The sequence below is a fragment of the Notamacropus eugenii genome, chromosome 1, assembly GCF_028372415.1.
Source record: "Notamacropus eugenii isolate mMacEug1 chromosome 1, mMacEug1.pri_v2, whole genome shotgun sequence".
NCBI lineage: Eukaryota > Metazoa > Chordata > Mammalia > Diprotodontia > Macropodidae > Notamacropus > Notamacropus eugenii.
Window position 1 is genome coordinate 117,428,217 of NC_092872.1, and position 15,923 is coordinate 117,444,139.

Here is a 15,923-nt window from a genome sequence, read left to right on the forward strand (position 1 = left end):
CCAAGGCTACAGAAGGGAGAACCTAGAGATTTGGAAAGATGTTTGGAAGGAATACTAATAGAACCAAGGAAAGAATTGGCAGCAGTGTGTAGGAGAGGTTGGGCATTGCTAACAAGTTATTGCCTCGTGTGTAGAAGCAAGCTCCAGCTCAGATTAAAGAAAGTATACCTTTAGCCAGAATGATGACCCCAAAACTGCAAATTAGAAAATAGTAAATAACAGTGAATGAGGTGATGATAGTGGATTCATAGACTCCAGAAGCATGGATGACCCTTTATCTACCCTGCTTCTGATTATTGTGTCCTTGTTTCTTCTTGATTTTTTGTTGGTTCACCTGGAAAGATTTGTTTTCTACAAAATTAATACCCTCCACTTATAGATGCCTGATCATTTAAGCTGGATGTCAGCCCCTGTCCACAACTGTGATGTGTCACCCCTGGACCTGTTGTCAACCAAGCTCCAGATGCTGGCTGAGGAACTGATTCCTCGAATGGGACCTCTTGGGGCAGGAACATACATCCACTTTCAGTAGGAAGTAGCTATGGGAGAAGAGACCTTCACCACTTCCTAAGATATTGCTTTATGTGCTTATTTTGTGTTATCCTTGTTAAATTGCTGTAAAGTTTTGTTGATACCAGTTGCCCCATTGACCTATAAAATGGATATGAAAGATCTTGGAGCCAAATGTATAGTTAGTATATTTTTAATGGAATGGGAAGATCTTTCCCATCCATTAATTGACCTATCTGACTTGCTTAAGTCACATGGAAAACTAAATCACATGAGTTTGAGGCAACTAGTATGAGTGGGAGAGCTTGTCTGTGATTTTGTTTAAGAGGGTTGGTTTGTGGGAAGCTTAACAGAGGGAAGACTTGGGGTTGGTAGTGCCCCCTGCATTGTTATTGTGTATAGATTTCCTTGTTATGATGGATTTGGTTTTCTGGTGTTGGAATTCAGTATGTTTTGGTTCTGCCTTCCATGTGGAAAGTCTGTTGTATTTTGTGATTCAGAATTGTGCCAGGACATTCATAGCTGCTGTAGGTACTGTTAATATTGTGTTGACACTACATATTCTTGAGCCTCAGTTATTTCACCTGCAAAATGTTGGTCTGGAGTGGGTGGGGTTGGTGGATTAAATAACCATGAAATTCTCTTCCTGATCTAAGTCTATGATTTGGAGATTAAGAAGTTTCTCTGCCTACAATACTCTGTCAAGACACACAATTATAACATAAAAATGGTTCACAAAGATAAATCATTTTTATTTTTATGAAAAAAATTAGTCTATTTTCCACTATCTTCAGCCTCTGTACTGGGCAACTCCCCACTGGGTAACTCCTTACTGTGCCTCTCATCACTGGATATTTCCATACTGTGCGGCTCAACACTGCTAAGTTCAAGTTCCCCACTGGGTGATTCATTGCTGAAATCTAGTTCCGTGCACTGTGCATCAATTTCATGTAGAAATGGTACTGTAGCTGGCGCATTCATTGCTCTGGAAGTTCCACTTTTAAAGTCTAGAGATTGAGGCCCCCACAATGTGCTACTAGGCGCACTTTTAGAAAAGGAAGTTTCTGATACACCTTCTGCTGGTTGAAAATAAGACATGACTGCCAGTTCAGGTTTGGTGGAAAAATTTTTTTTAAATCTATATTTTTTAGGACTGGAAAAAAAGAACACATATTTGATATATTTCACCAAAACATTATCTCCAATTTTATAAGCTTTTCAGAACTAAAATATTCTTAAACTTCAGCAAATATTTTTTGCAGTATAATATTCAATACAAATATTTAACCTATAACTGTTTACTAGAGTAATAATGTGCTATAAAGTAATAATTGTAATATCTTTATCAGAAGATACTAAAATTTCCTTTCATCTAGAATGTATAAAGTTTGATCATAATATTGTGAGGCCATGTTAAAAATCTAAAATTGAATCACTTAAATGTTAATATTTAACAACCCTGTGATTTTTTTTTCCTTTTCTTATGTGTGGACATACATACATATTCAACTCATCATTTAAGTACCATAGATTTAATGCTCATTTAAGTAGGGGACCTCAGAAACCATCTAATCCAATTCCCTCATTTTATCTTTGAGGAAACTGAGACCTAGGGGTGATTAAGTCACTTGCCTAAATTTATACAGATAACAAGCATCAAAGGCAAGATTTAAACCCAGCTCATTGATTCAAGAACATGTGCTTTTCTCATGGTATCCCCCATATTACCTCCCATGGTAAGGTTGTCCCTAAACAAGGGAACTTGAAACAACAATTTGGACTGAATCAAATGGTTAAGATAATCAAACAGGACAGTTCATAGGAATATAACCTTAGATGTTTTTTTTTTAAATTCTGGAATTATTCTACAACTAACAAATACATCTAAAGCTATTTTCACGCAAGTATTAGATCTAGCACACAATTTAGACTTTTGTTAAAATAGAAGAGGAAGGAAATAAGCATTTATTAAATACTTATCGTAGTATTTACCTAATACCAGGCATGTGCTAAGGGCTTTAAAATGTTATCTCATTTGATCCTCACATAAATGCTGGGAAGCAGTTGCTATTATTATTCCCATTTTACGGTTGAAGAAACTGAGGCAGATAGAGGTTAAGTGACTGGTCCAGAGTCATACAACTAGCAAGTGTCTGAGACTGGATTTGAACTCAGGTCTTCCAGAATTCAGACCCAGTCCTCTATTCATAGAAAGACAACACTCTGGTAGATAGAGCACTGGACTGGAATCAGAGACTATTCTATCATAACCCTGCTATGCTAATTACTGTGCAGCTAGGTAGTACCGTGGATAAACCATCAGACCTAGAATTAGGAACACTAACCACTCTAGTATTTTTGCCAAGAAAACTCCAAATGGGGTCATGAAGAGTTGGACCAGACTGAACAAAAAGAACAACAAAATGCTACTTGTTACCAGGGTGATCTTGGGTAAGTTATTGAACCTCCATGGGTTTCATTATCTTCTTCCATCAAATGAGGTGATTGAAGTGGATGATTTGTAGGATCCCTTCCAGCTTTAAATCAACAACTCAGAGAACTTTAAAGATACTTTCTCTCTTGTTTCTAATAGTTTTTTCTTCCAAAGCCCTCTTTGTTTTTCCCATAGTTTACCACATGTGAATACTTTTTTTTTTTTGCATGAGTCCTATCATTAGGTAGAAGGGAGTCAATTATTGTTCAAAATAACATTTGTCCTTATTAAAAAGAGTGTTTGAGCTAGTGTCACCAAAGCATATGCTGCTTATTCCTTTTGAGAATAGTTGCTTTTAAAGAAATTTTGAAAGACTAGATTTCATAGGTATGAATTTATTAACCCCTAAATTCAATCACAACTGATGCAGAGTGAAGGGAGCAGAACTAGGAGAACATTTAATACAATAAGGGCAACATTTTAAAAATAAACAACTTGGAAAGATTTAAGAATTCTAATCTACATAGCAATCAACCACAATTCCAGAGGGCTCAGGGTGAAACATGCTACCCACCTCCAGTTTGAGAGGTGACGCAGATTGAGACCTTTTTTAAAATGTAGTTATTGTGGAAATTTATTTTGCTTGATTATATGTATTTGTGAGAGAGTTTTTGGTTTTCTTGTTTTCTCAGTGAGGGATTAAAAGACAGGGAGATAGGAGGGAGAGAGTGTGGATCCGAAAATAGAATTTAATCTTTAAAAATTCAATATGATCTATCGATGCCAATATGTTATCATTTACTATTTAGTTCATCATAGTTTCATGATATAATCATACTTCTTTGGACCATCACGCAAATAAAAAAATTGACCTCATGTGGCTCCTTCTTTCCATTTTAGTCTGAGTAATTAAATATTTCTAAAATGCAAGTAAGTTTTAAAACCATGCCTATAACTGAATAAAACAATTACAATTTTAAGAAATGCTGAATAAAATGTTATAGGAAACATTTACAATGAAATTCAGTTAGAAGGAGCTTAATAGGCAGGACCCATTGTATCGTGGAAAAGAGAAGCAGGTGCAGCCATCACATTTGTACAGCAGAAACAACTCTTCTGAGAGAGAGACAGAGAGAGGGAGGGAGGAAGGGAGGGAGGGAGAGAGAGAGGGAGGGAGGGAGAGAGAGAGGGAGGGAGGGAGGGAGAGAGAGAGAGAGGAAATTACTGTAAAACAAATCCACTAGGTTGTTGACATCAACTTGTCATATTAAAGAAATAATTTTAATTTGATAATCACCTAATTTAGAACTAATTTAAATGTAATTCCTTTAAGAAGAAAGAAAGAATAGGCAACTAACAAATAAATCTGAAAGGAAAGGGTTGTTATGCAGATCTCCAAATGCTTTTCTAGTATGAAAGGAAATTCTGGAAATACAAAAACAAGTTGTTAAAGACAACAACAAAGGAATAGTTCATAACCTTTGTTTCCTATGACCACAAAATAAGAAAGTCATATCTAATTTGAGATTCCATGAAATACTATTCTATTTAAATCCAGTCACTCTCCTTTTAAAGCAGGATTCCATCTAAACACCCAAAAGATGAATGCATATGAATGCATACATACACACACACAAACACACACGGAGTAGACACTGTTTTATGGGAGGTTAGAATATTTTCTCATGTGGAATAAGCATCCCAATTCCAAGGCTTGGAGGGAAAATGACCTGAATGCCTTAAAAAACTCTATAGCTTGGAGATTTCCTGCAAGTTTGTATAGTGAAAGGTCTAAGACAGTCTTGCTCTCCCACTGTGCATCATGGTACAGTGGAAAGAATTTGGAGTTAGAGGGCCGAGGTTCAAATAATGGTTCTACCACTTACCTTGTATAACCCTGAAGAAATTTCTTAGCCTTTCAGGATTTTAGCTTACTCATCTGCAAAATGATTTGGAGGATTGGGCTACATGAACTATAACGTTCCTTTAAACTCCAGATCTATAATCTTATAACCCCTCAAAAACACAGATATACTAAATAAAAGTAAAAGAATAATGATAAAATCTTCATGAAAAATTTCTTTGCACAGAAGAAAAGAGAAAGATTAGAAAGTTATAAACAGAAAAAAATTTAAAGCTCCAACTTAGTGAATAAATATTATGGATTAAAAGAAACCAAGGAGAAAAATCCAAAAAGAAAAATGAAAATGCAAGCATGTCCTCCAAAACAGAAAATGGATCTATTATTGGATAATTAGAAGAGGTAACAGATTTGTCATCAGCAAAGATGGAATTGAAAATAGCGAAGGAGGAACAAGAAAAAAATCACTCAATATTTTGGAATAATCAATAAAATATATTAATAAAGCAACATATAATCAATCTACCACACAGGACACCAAAGGAAATGAAACACAAATTCAGCTTTTGCATAGGTATCGAAAAAGGAAACGTTAACAAAAAACAATCAGAAACATGAAGGATTTTTCACTGAGGATGAAAGAACACTATGTGCTTTTTAATCATATTTTAATATTTTACATGTATGTCAAAAAGAGGCACCATTTGAGAGGTAGGCAGGAGAAAGAGTGGCCTTAGAGATGGGAAGAACTGTTCTGTTCCTACTAATGAGACCTTGGGTTTATTATTGAACCTGCAGAGCAATTGCTGGTTGGTGTTACTAGAGGGAGTTTTCTAACCAGTAGCTCCCTATACCAATGAAATCATAGCTTTGAGCCAAACAAACCCCCCCTAAACCATAGAGAAACCCTTATTACAAGAAAAATATTCCCATAGAGTTCAATGTAATAGGTAACTCCTGCCAAAAAAAATTCTATCACAACACAAGGATTTCAGATGTTAAAACTGAGGTTTGATTCTGCTTTTAAGAATAGATTCAGGGCTCAAAAAGGATAACTCTGAACAAAGATTAGGATTCTAAAAAAACTCTTTATAAACAAAATTACATCAGAGAAGCAGATAAATAACTTTTTAACATATAGTCTCATAATCCTCTCCTCTTCATAGGTCATAAAAATCTCAGACACCTTTATTTTAGTGAAACAAACTTAAGTATATATGAGAAGTTAAGTTTCCAGTGTTGAAAGTTTACAGCGGGTTAACAGAAACGTGGAGATTTACATGCCACAAAGATATCCAAAGGGTCAGAGTGAAGGGGATTCTTCCACAAACAAAGCAAGTTAAATTATCTGGGGAAGTCCAATCTCCCTTTTTTCTTTTTATCTCATTAATATGCCAATTTTCAGTCATCTTAATAACCTCCTAACTAGGAAAAATGACCCTGAACCTCAAAAATAAAGATTAATAAAAGAAACTTAAAAATTATTAAAATAACTCCTGAGCTACTTCAGCCTGCTCTCACAAGTTGCAGGTTGGGTCGTCAAAGGGATGTCTACTTAACAAAAGCATTTGCTAAGATGCCAAAGTAAAAATGATGGCTACAGATATTCTCTCCTCCCCCCCACCTATCAATGTGATATTCAATCTTCTACAAACACATGGAGAGAATATGGGCAGAAAAGGCTTAAACTTGCGGCTATTATTATAGTGATGCATACAAGCGTAGTAAAGGTATCTCTAACAACTTCTATCAGGGACTAGGAGGCCTTTCTTCTCTACCCAAAATCTTCCAACAGTGTCCATTGGGTTTAGCATCTCTACTGATTGAGTTGCTGACCCAGTTTCCCAGCCTGCTCTTCTCCAGAGTCACCTCTTTTCTCTGATGCCAAAGACCCTGCTTCATTAAGGTGTTTCCTTCTTAGAGTGACTGCCATTTTTTATCTAAATCTGTCTGAAGTGCTTCTGCTACCTCAGTTGTGTCTCATGTTCTTTTGAACTGAAGAACTCTCAAACTTCTGGATGCCAGGCCTGATGGGGGAGGGAGAGTGAAAACCCCTGCACTGAATATATCTCCTTCACCAAGCTTTCTAGAGGATGGATTCTATTGGAACTGAGCTCCTTCCCTAGGACTTGGTTATTTTAAATCTTGATTGTCCAAATAGGTTGCACTTTTGCTTCTGTCTGAGAAAAGTGTTCATACATTCCAAAAAGGCATTGATACATATTTATAATATGATTAAAGCCATGTTAACATTTTGTTTACATTCTAGACATTCTATGACTATATCAACTGAAGTTGGGAGAAGGAAGCTTTACACTCCCCTCACTTACACATTTACTATCCCCAGATAAATTACCTAGAGCATGTTCTGGCAAAGTTCATACAATACAGTTTACAAATTATCTGGAAATTAACATTCTTCCACAAAGATACAAGCCCATCATAACTTGTGAGTCTGGAGATTATACTCATATCCAAATTCATTGTTACACAGTTTTAACAAGCAAACATCATTTTGCAAAATTTTCAAACGTTACTGTTTATCATTGTGATTGCAAAGAACTTCTCCAGTCCAAAGTAAAAGAAAAGGGGAAAAAAATCAAGCTTTTCATCTCAGAGAGGAAGCCTGATCCCTACAGAGCTCCAAGAACATACAATACTTTTTCAGTAGGGATTAGGAACTTGGGGCCAATTTGAAATCAGCCTCTCATGTTTCAGGTGAGAAACCAAACTGTCTTTTCTTGGTGCTTATGTAACAATATAGGTCTCCCTGGGCTCAAGAAAGCTGGGACATTCAACCTAAGGGGTCCCTCTGCTTTGGATGCACTTGTGTAGACAAGGTTTAATCCTAGGGAGGGTGAAAATTCTCCTGGACATAGAACATGAATATCTATATGTTTCCTGAAATATGTAATCTAACTAGAGGCCTGAACTTACCCTTTATTAGGCCAGTCAGGTTAACTTAAAGCAGAAAAAAATTTTTTTTAAATCTCAGAGATATGGGGCTTCCAAATTGGTATTAAGCACTTGGGATTGGTTGTTCAGAGTTTCTAGGCCAATCAGCAGTCCATACAGCTCTGAAATTGTCTGGACTTATATAACAATAAGACAAAATGTCTGATTCTACTTAAAAGCCAAAAATAAAAAAAAAAACATCTATAAATCTCTGCTTCTTGTGTTTTAAGTGAATTGTTAAGTACCAATATTCTACACATGACAATACATACTGTTCATATTAGCTTCTATATTCGTACAAGAATATAATCAATATTAATACCAAACCTTTCAATCATAGAAAAAATTATCTCAGAAGAACTGGCATTAACTTATAAAGGAAAAAACACAAGAAAGCAGATTCTTCTTGGAACAGTTGGGAACCCCTAGGAAGAGTAGGTTCAAAGCTGGAGTCTAAAGATAGTGAGGCAAAAGAGTAATATATATGTGTGGCAAAGGCAACTGCTGGTATTAGGGAGCCTGGAAAGCCTTCCTCATGCAGTTCCCCTTAGGTACAACAGCTCTGCTGGGTAAGTTCCTAGCTGGGCTTCTAGGATCTACTCCTCTCCACAGCTGGGTTCTTTTCTATTGAAAGAGGACCAAAGTTGCCTCCTCTTTTGAGAGTATCCCTTTCTGTATCCATGTTTGTCTGGAGATTGTTCTCTGTTCACTCAATGGCGTCCTGAACTCTTAAAACACTGAACAACATTTCTTCAAGATGCCACAGCTCAACAGAGAAGATTGTTTTTTTCTCTTTGAAAACTGATTTAATGAAACAAAACATTTTGGCCATTATCCTCCTTCCTCTCTACCCCTCTCCAAGGAACTTTGAGCTCCAGTTCCTGGTTTTCTGAATACATCCCAGCCTCTAAATCATTTCCTGTCCATCTCTGTATCGTCTCAATATCCTCCCTCCTAGGTTCTCTCCCTTTCTAACTTCCCTTTAAAATGCCCCCAATTAAAATGCAAAATCCTTTAGGTCATGGACTATATCTTCTGTGTATAACACCGTGCCTGGAATTCACTAAGTGACTACATCCAAAGTTATGAAAACTTACCTCTTCTTCTGTACTTGGGAGTAAGTGAAACAACTAATACACATGAAGAGTAAGAAAAAGACGAGCGTCAACAATGATATACCCAGCATTAATTTTATCTTTATGTCTTCTCTGTGTAGTGGTTGGGTAACAGTCTCATTAGGGATGTCAGAGACTTAGAGACAATGAAAAGAAATTAAACAAAAGTAATTAGTTATATGAGTTACTTTAATATTGTCACACTGAAAGAGTAAAATGTTAAAAAAAAAATTCCAGAACAGAAACTGCTCAGGTCTGAACAAAAAACTTTTACAATGGACTGATCTATGGGGGCTGGTTAAGGCACCACAGTATTAGAAGCCTGTGTCATACTATACACAAAAGAACAGTATTTACTAAAATGTCAGTTAACTTATACATAATTGACATGGCCCAGAAGAGACAAACAAGAAATCTTACTGTAAAAGATTTTGACTAATTAGTTCTCTTGAATATTTCACCACTAGTCTCTGAAGTCTCCCCAGTATTATCTATTTAACAAAGTAGAGATGCTAGCTCTTCTATTAAAAACTTGTGTGGTTTTTGAAAGAGTCACCTAATTTTTATGGACTTCAATTCTTCATATTCAAAATAATATTGTTAGACTAGATAAGTCATTCACTAGAAGTTACTTCTAGATCTAAATGTTAAAGTTTTATTTTTCTTTTCTACAGTAAATTGTAAATTCTTTAAGGTTAGGGTCTATTTCTTTTTGGCCCTTATATCTCCAGTGCCTAGCACAGTTCTTAGATATAAGCAGAACCTTAATAAAACATTTCCTGAATTGAATTGTATTAGAAGAATACCAGTATGCTTCAAGACTGGATTATTTTTACTAATTATGTTTTTAAAATTTTCCTCAATGGGAAAGCTCCTCTTTGCTAAGATTTTTCAAAACTTTGGAGGGGGGGGTTGCTGTAAGTCAATTTTAACTAACATATTTTTATCCAGTTCTAAGCTTATTTTTTCTCTTTGAAAAGTATTGATTTAATGAAACAAAGCATTATTAGATTGAATGTCCAGAGTGCTAGCTCAAAAAAAAAAAAAAAAAAAGGAAGATTTATATTGGGTATCTTCTAGGTTCACATGACTTAGAGTTGTAAGAACACTTAGGAATTATATAATTCATACTTTTTTCTCATAAAAGGTGGGTCTCAGTTAAGAAAACTGGTAAGAATATGTTGGAAAATGAAGGTTATAAAAAAGCAAAAGAATATCAATAAAGTTCTTTTTAAAGAAAAATTATCTAGCTCCTTCTTTTAGAGACAGATACAAAAAGGTAAACTTCAGAAGGGGAAAAAAGTTATGGAGGTAAGATTTGAAATGTTGTCCTCTGAGAACAAATCTAATCTGTTAATTATATATTTCTGCCTTCTGGATCCTGTCAATTAGGAAACAAGGAGTGACATTTTCCTTTTTCCCTGTGTTCTGATACTAAAAAAAAGACAACTCACTTTTAAAAAACACAGTCTACAAATCAAGGGAAAGAAATGGACAATTGTGTCTCTAAGATCCTATTCTGACTTAGAAAATATTTGTTTTACTAATAGTAAAATCGGTTGTCCTATAGTTTTGTTTTCTGGAGGGAAAATGTTGCTCATTAGTTATAGCTTTCTTTACAAAGAAAGTTTTTGGCCAAAGGCATTTGTAGTAATTTATAGTTATGTAATGGAAACTGTCTTGGCACTAATATAATCTTAGAATCTTTCAGGCTTTGTTTGGTATCTCATATCTAACCAATATTCTGATAATCTGAAATTTCACATACCTTGCTGATCAATTAATCATCTCAAGAAGAATTAAAAAGATGGATGTTAGAACTTTGAAAATTTTTTAATCCAAAGCTAAATGATTAACTTATGCTTCAAAATTTTATTATCATCCTGAAAAGGTTCTTTTCTCAGTTGCGACAATTTTCTCTTTTCCTCTTCCTTTCATTTTGCTCCTTTCCCTCTCCCTCTTTCCACCCCTCTGTCTCTCTCTCTCTCTGTCTCTCTCTGTCTTTCTCTGTCTCTCTGTCTCTGTCTCTGTCTCTCTCTCTGTCTCTTTCTCTCCTTGTCATCTTATTTAAAATTCCATGGCATCTGGGAAAAATGATTCCCAGATTATATTTCATGTGAATTTCACTTTTGCATTCATTTTCTTACCTTTACATATATTTAATTGACTAGTGAAACATCCTCAAACTTCTCTGCACAGTTCCACACAACTACCTTAAATTATAAGTCATTTGATCTTCGCAATAATCCTGGAAAATAGAGGCTGTTATTATCCTTGTTTTACAGTTGAGGAAACTGAAGCAGACAGATTATGTAATTTGCCCAAAGTTACACAGCTAGTTAGTACCTGAGACTGGATTTAAACTCAGATCTTTCTCACCCGAGACTCAGTGCTCTATCCACTGCATTCCTAACTGCCCCCCAATAGGTTAATAAGAATGAATGAATGTAATTATTTTGTGCCATATAAAAATCACATATTTTTATAAACTATATGTGTATATGAGGAACTTTTGAGGCTAATACATAGCACATACAAGGCTATGACTAGGTGTGTTTGAACCTTTGACAAGGCAGTATTCAGATAATCATGGAATCAGAAAAATCTCAAATTTGTAAGGAAATTCAGAGGTGCAAGAGATATTGGAATACAAATGCCCTCTACAACATTACCAACAAGTGATTATTCTGAAGATATCTAATTAAAGATAACTCACTACCTCCCAGTGAAATTTTCTTCTATTTTGGAATAGCTTGAATTTTTATCAAGTTTTTCCTTACTTTGAACCTAAAAATATACCTCTCTGAAACTTCTGCTTTATCTAATGCTGCCTTTTCTACATGATAGCTCTCATGTTCTCCTCCTGCCCTCCTTCTCTTTGTCTTCTCCAACCTAAGTCCTTGTTGCTGTTGCCACAACTTTAATGGCATGGTCCTGAGGTCCCTCATCTTCCTTTTTACTTTAAGACACTCTCTGCCTTATCAATGTCTTTCTTTAAAAAAATGTGGCACCTAGCACTGAACTCAATATTCCATATATGATCTGAGCAAGACAGTATAGTAGAATTATTTGAGAACAGAGGATGAACAAAAGCAAGGGTTCTAGAACTATGCACATTTGTATAATATTGCTGTGTAAACCTGTCTTTAAGGACTATTTCATTGATAAACTTTGTGCTAAGGCAGATGCCTTGACATTCTCCCTCATTTCTTTTTTGTACCACTTTTCCTTCTAGTATTCCCTCACCTAAATTATTTCCACCATTCTTTCTCCTTCTAGTTCCTAGGTGGTTTCTTACCACCTTCCATTTCTTCTGTCCCTTTTGAATAAAGATTGCAAAACAATATTCTATTCAGAAGAACCATCCTACCAGATTTCAATATTCCTGAGCAATACTTCTCCATGAATGGGCAGCTAGGTGATGTAGTGGGTAGAGTACCAGAGTCAGGAAAACCGGGGTTGAAATCTGGCCTCGGACACTTACTAGCTGTGTAACCCTGGGCAAGTCACTTGACCCTGTTTGCCTCAGATCCTCCTCTATAGAATGAACTTGAGGAGGAAATGGCAAATCACACCAGTATCTATGCCAAAAAAACCTCAAAATAGGGTCACAGAGTCAGACATGATTGAATGATAACAACAAGCCTCTTCTTTAAAGACAGAATGGCATCATTGAGCCTCATTGTATTTATATTCATCACTTTCCAAACAATTCCTCTGCCCCCAAATACACACTTTTGATTTCCTGAACCAGGCATAGACATTTCAAACCAGAAAGTTCAGAAGAAACACATAACTGAAAAAGATTTTTATTTGCCATTCCTAGCTCTTTTGATGCTGTGAATGCCCTATAGGGCACTAAAACTCTGTCCCACTACAGTAAATAACATTAATATGCAAAACATTGAAATGAGCACATGATCTGATAGTCATTTACTTATATGTTCATCTTGAACGCTTTTTTCTTACTTGGAGCTGGTAATTCATTTTTATCATTAAATGCTTTCTCATCCTTTTCTGTTTCCTTATTTTTAGGTTTCTTGTTCAGGTCCATTGACTCTGTTAAATTAATAAATAAATGTAAGTTTAATTAAAGTAAGTTATCAAAGCATCATCTTTTTAAATTTTTAATATGAACTTTTATGTGTATTATGTGTGTGTGTATCTATTGATCTGTCCATGTATTCTCTCTCCTCTCTCCTTATATAAAAGGTTTACAAACTGAACACATTGGAAAAAAAAATTGATGCACCCCCCACCCCCCAGACACAATGAAATTTAGAAAAACTTTAAGGCAATGACCAGAGCATACATCTTCTAGAAAAATGTGATTCTTTTTGGTCTTACTGAGTAATGAGTGATCATTTTACATAATGCTTTATAATCTTATCCTTTACTTTTATGCACAGGAATAATAACACAAGTGTTGACCTCTTTGATCATAGAATTAGTGGGATTTATAAAAATGTCAGTTTTCATAAGCTAAAAATTATTTTTGTTGGCTCACTCCCAAGAATTATCTCAGATACTTCACTGTATATGTTTACCCTTATTTAACTGGTTCCGGGATTGGCTCTTTTCAAGATCATGATTTCTTTCTTCTGTTAAAAATACAATAAGATAATATAATCAAAAGACTTGATTCCATTAAACTTCTGGTAGAAAGAGAAAAAAGTATGTTACTCATACTTTAGCAGTAATGAAATATCAGAATTCTTTAACAATTACCACATTTTAGAAACATTTTTTTCTAGTCTAATTTTCATTAACTGGAGAAAATCTAATTTCAGATCAAGCCAGATCCAAATACCTTAAGAAATGCCAACAATTGTCCATTCTTTCATAGCAGAAGGAACAATTGACTTGGAGTCAGAAGACATGGGCTCAAACCCCACCTCTTCTACTTGAGTGAATCTGGGCAAGCTACTTAACCTTTTGGGGGGTTAAGATATTTTTTACCTGTAAAATGATGAGGTTGGGCCAGATGATCTCTAAGTTTCCTTGAAACTCTAAATTCTATGATCCTATAATTATAAATAAGGAGGATAAGCTTGTTCTACAAAAGAAATCCCTGCCTCTATCTGGAATTCTCTTTCTTTAAGGTCCAATTTTGGTATTACCTTCTCAATGAAAAGTTTGGTACAATGAAAAATCACTGGCTCTGGAGTCAGAGGATCTAGAGCCAAATCCTACCCTTGACATTACCTATGTGACTTTGGGTAAGTCAGGCAACCTCTCTGGGTCTCAGTTTCCCTATTTACAAAATGAGAGGTTTGGCTTACTTACTTCTGAGTTGCCTTTCGGCTCTTTCATACTCTCAGTTGAGATCTTTCCCTCCTCATATTTCTCACTGGATTTTGTCTTTTGCTCAAAGTTCTTAGCAGTAATCACCTTGTACCTTTTCTATAAATTGTGTATATGCATATATATATGCATATATGTTTTTATATATATATAATGCATATAATGCAAATAGATATATTGTGCACACATGCATCTATACATACATATGTATATGTTTTGTATTACATAAATAGATACATAAGTGTATTTGTGCACATATATGTGTATGTATATGTGTGTACATATGTATATAGAGTGTGTGTACATATACAGATACAGACAGATATACACATATGTTTGTGCACAGTACATATACATACATATGTGCATATAATACATATATGTGTATATATGTATATATACAAGACCTGTGATTTCAGATTTCATCCAAGTAGTGAGCTCTTGGTGAAGAACTTCCTCTACCAAAAAAGGTCTACACCTTTTCTACAACTTAGAGTCTTAGTTACCCAGGGTACAGAGAGATTTGGGGGCAGCTAGGTGGTCCAGTGAATAGAACACTGGGATGCAAATCAGGAAGACTCATCTCCATCAGTTCCAATCCAGCCTCAGACGCTTATTAGCTGTGTGATCCTGGGCAAGCCACTTACTCCTATTTACCTCGGTTTCATCATCTGTAAAAGGAGCTAGAGAAGGAAATGGTAGACCACCCAGTATCTCTGTCAAGAAAATTCCCAGATGGTGTCATGAAGAGTTGAACATGATTGAAATGACTCAAAAACAAAAAAAACAGAGAAGTTTAGAAACTTTAGGATCACATAGTCAGAAAGTGTCAGAGGTGGGACTTGAACCAGGTTTTCCTGAATCAAAGGTCAGGTTTCTATCCACCTTATTATCTTCCCTAATAAGATTATTAGGTCTGGAATTGCATCATTTTATTTATATACCCTCAACACTGAGTACAATACCTTGTATAAAGTAGGAACTTAGTAAATGTTGGTTGAACTGAATGGAAATGAACTAATGAAAATTATATTATTTCAAGTATTCGTACAGAAACCAATAAAAATGCCTTTTCAACCCAATTTGACAGTGAACTGAACTCTTAATTCCAGACTCAAAATGGATGTAGTAAGAAATTTTCCAAGCATCCTGTTAAAGTGTTTTTTTAATGATTTTTTGCCTTTCTCTAATGAATTTGTTCATTACATATAGAATTTTGGCTATCTAAAATCTATTTTCTTGTTTTAAAAACTTTATTGTGATTTTTCCTCTCTGATTATTGTGGAGGTAGTTTTACCTACCTTCATTAAGTTTATCTGGATGTGTGAGGACAGGGGATTCATTTGGTCCCAAATCATTATCTAGGAAGAGGACGATGAAGTTTATTTTCATCTCAAATTACTCAAAATCTAGAATGACTCACAAGTAGAACAAAGAAATCACCATTATTATTATCATAACTTGCATTTATATAAAGTGTCTTACATACATCATTCTCATTTGATTTCTGAGAAATGAGAATGAGAGAAACATTAATCATTTTCCAAGGCAACTGGACAGGAAATGGTAGAGAAGGGAAACAGAAAGATCATTGCCTTGATATGACCCTGTTTGTAATTCTAAAGCGTAATATCAGTAAAATGTTAATATCTTGTATTTCATGTTCTTAGTTATGGTGAAATCTCAAAGTCACAGAACAGCCACATTCATGTGAAACAGAGATTACCTAACATGGAATCAACTG

At 35.1% G+C, this 15,923-nt stretch overlaps 1 protein-coding gene across 1 annotated transcript in view; it reads right to left on the reverse strand.

Moving 5' to 3' along the window:
• Positions 1 to 1,284: 1,284 nt before the first annotated feature.
• Positions 1,285 to 15,923, reverse strand: part of EQTN (equatorin) — a 32,985-nt gene continuing 18,346 nt past the window's right edge. Inside the window, exons 5-9 of the mRNA XM_072612525.1 lie at positions 15,481 to 15,540; positions 13,423 to 13,476; positions 12,845 to 12,934; positions 8,858 to 9,011; positions 1,285 to 1,663 (exon numbers count right to left, since the gene is read on the reverse strand). Coding sequence (XP_072468626.1) covers positions 1,285 to 1,663; positions 8,858 to 9,011; positions 12,845 to 12,934; positions 13,423 to 13,476; positions 15,481 to 15,540 — 737 coding nt within the window. The remainder of the gene's footprint in view (positions 1,664 to 8,857; positions 9,012 to 12,844; positions 12,935 to 13,422; positions 13,477 to 15,480; positions 15,541 to 15,923) is intronic.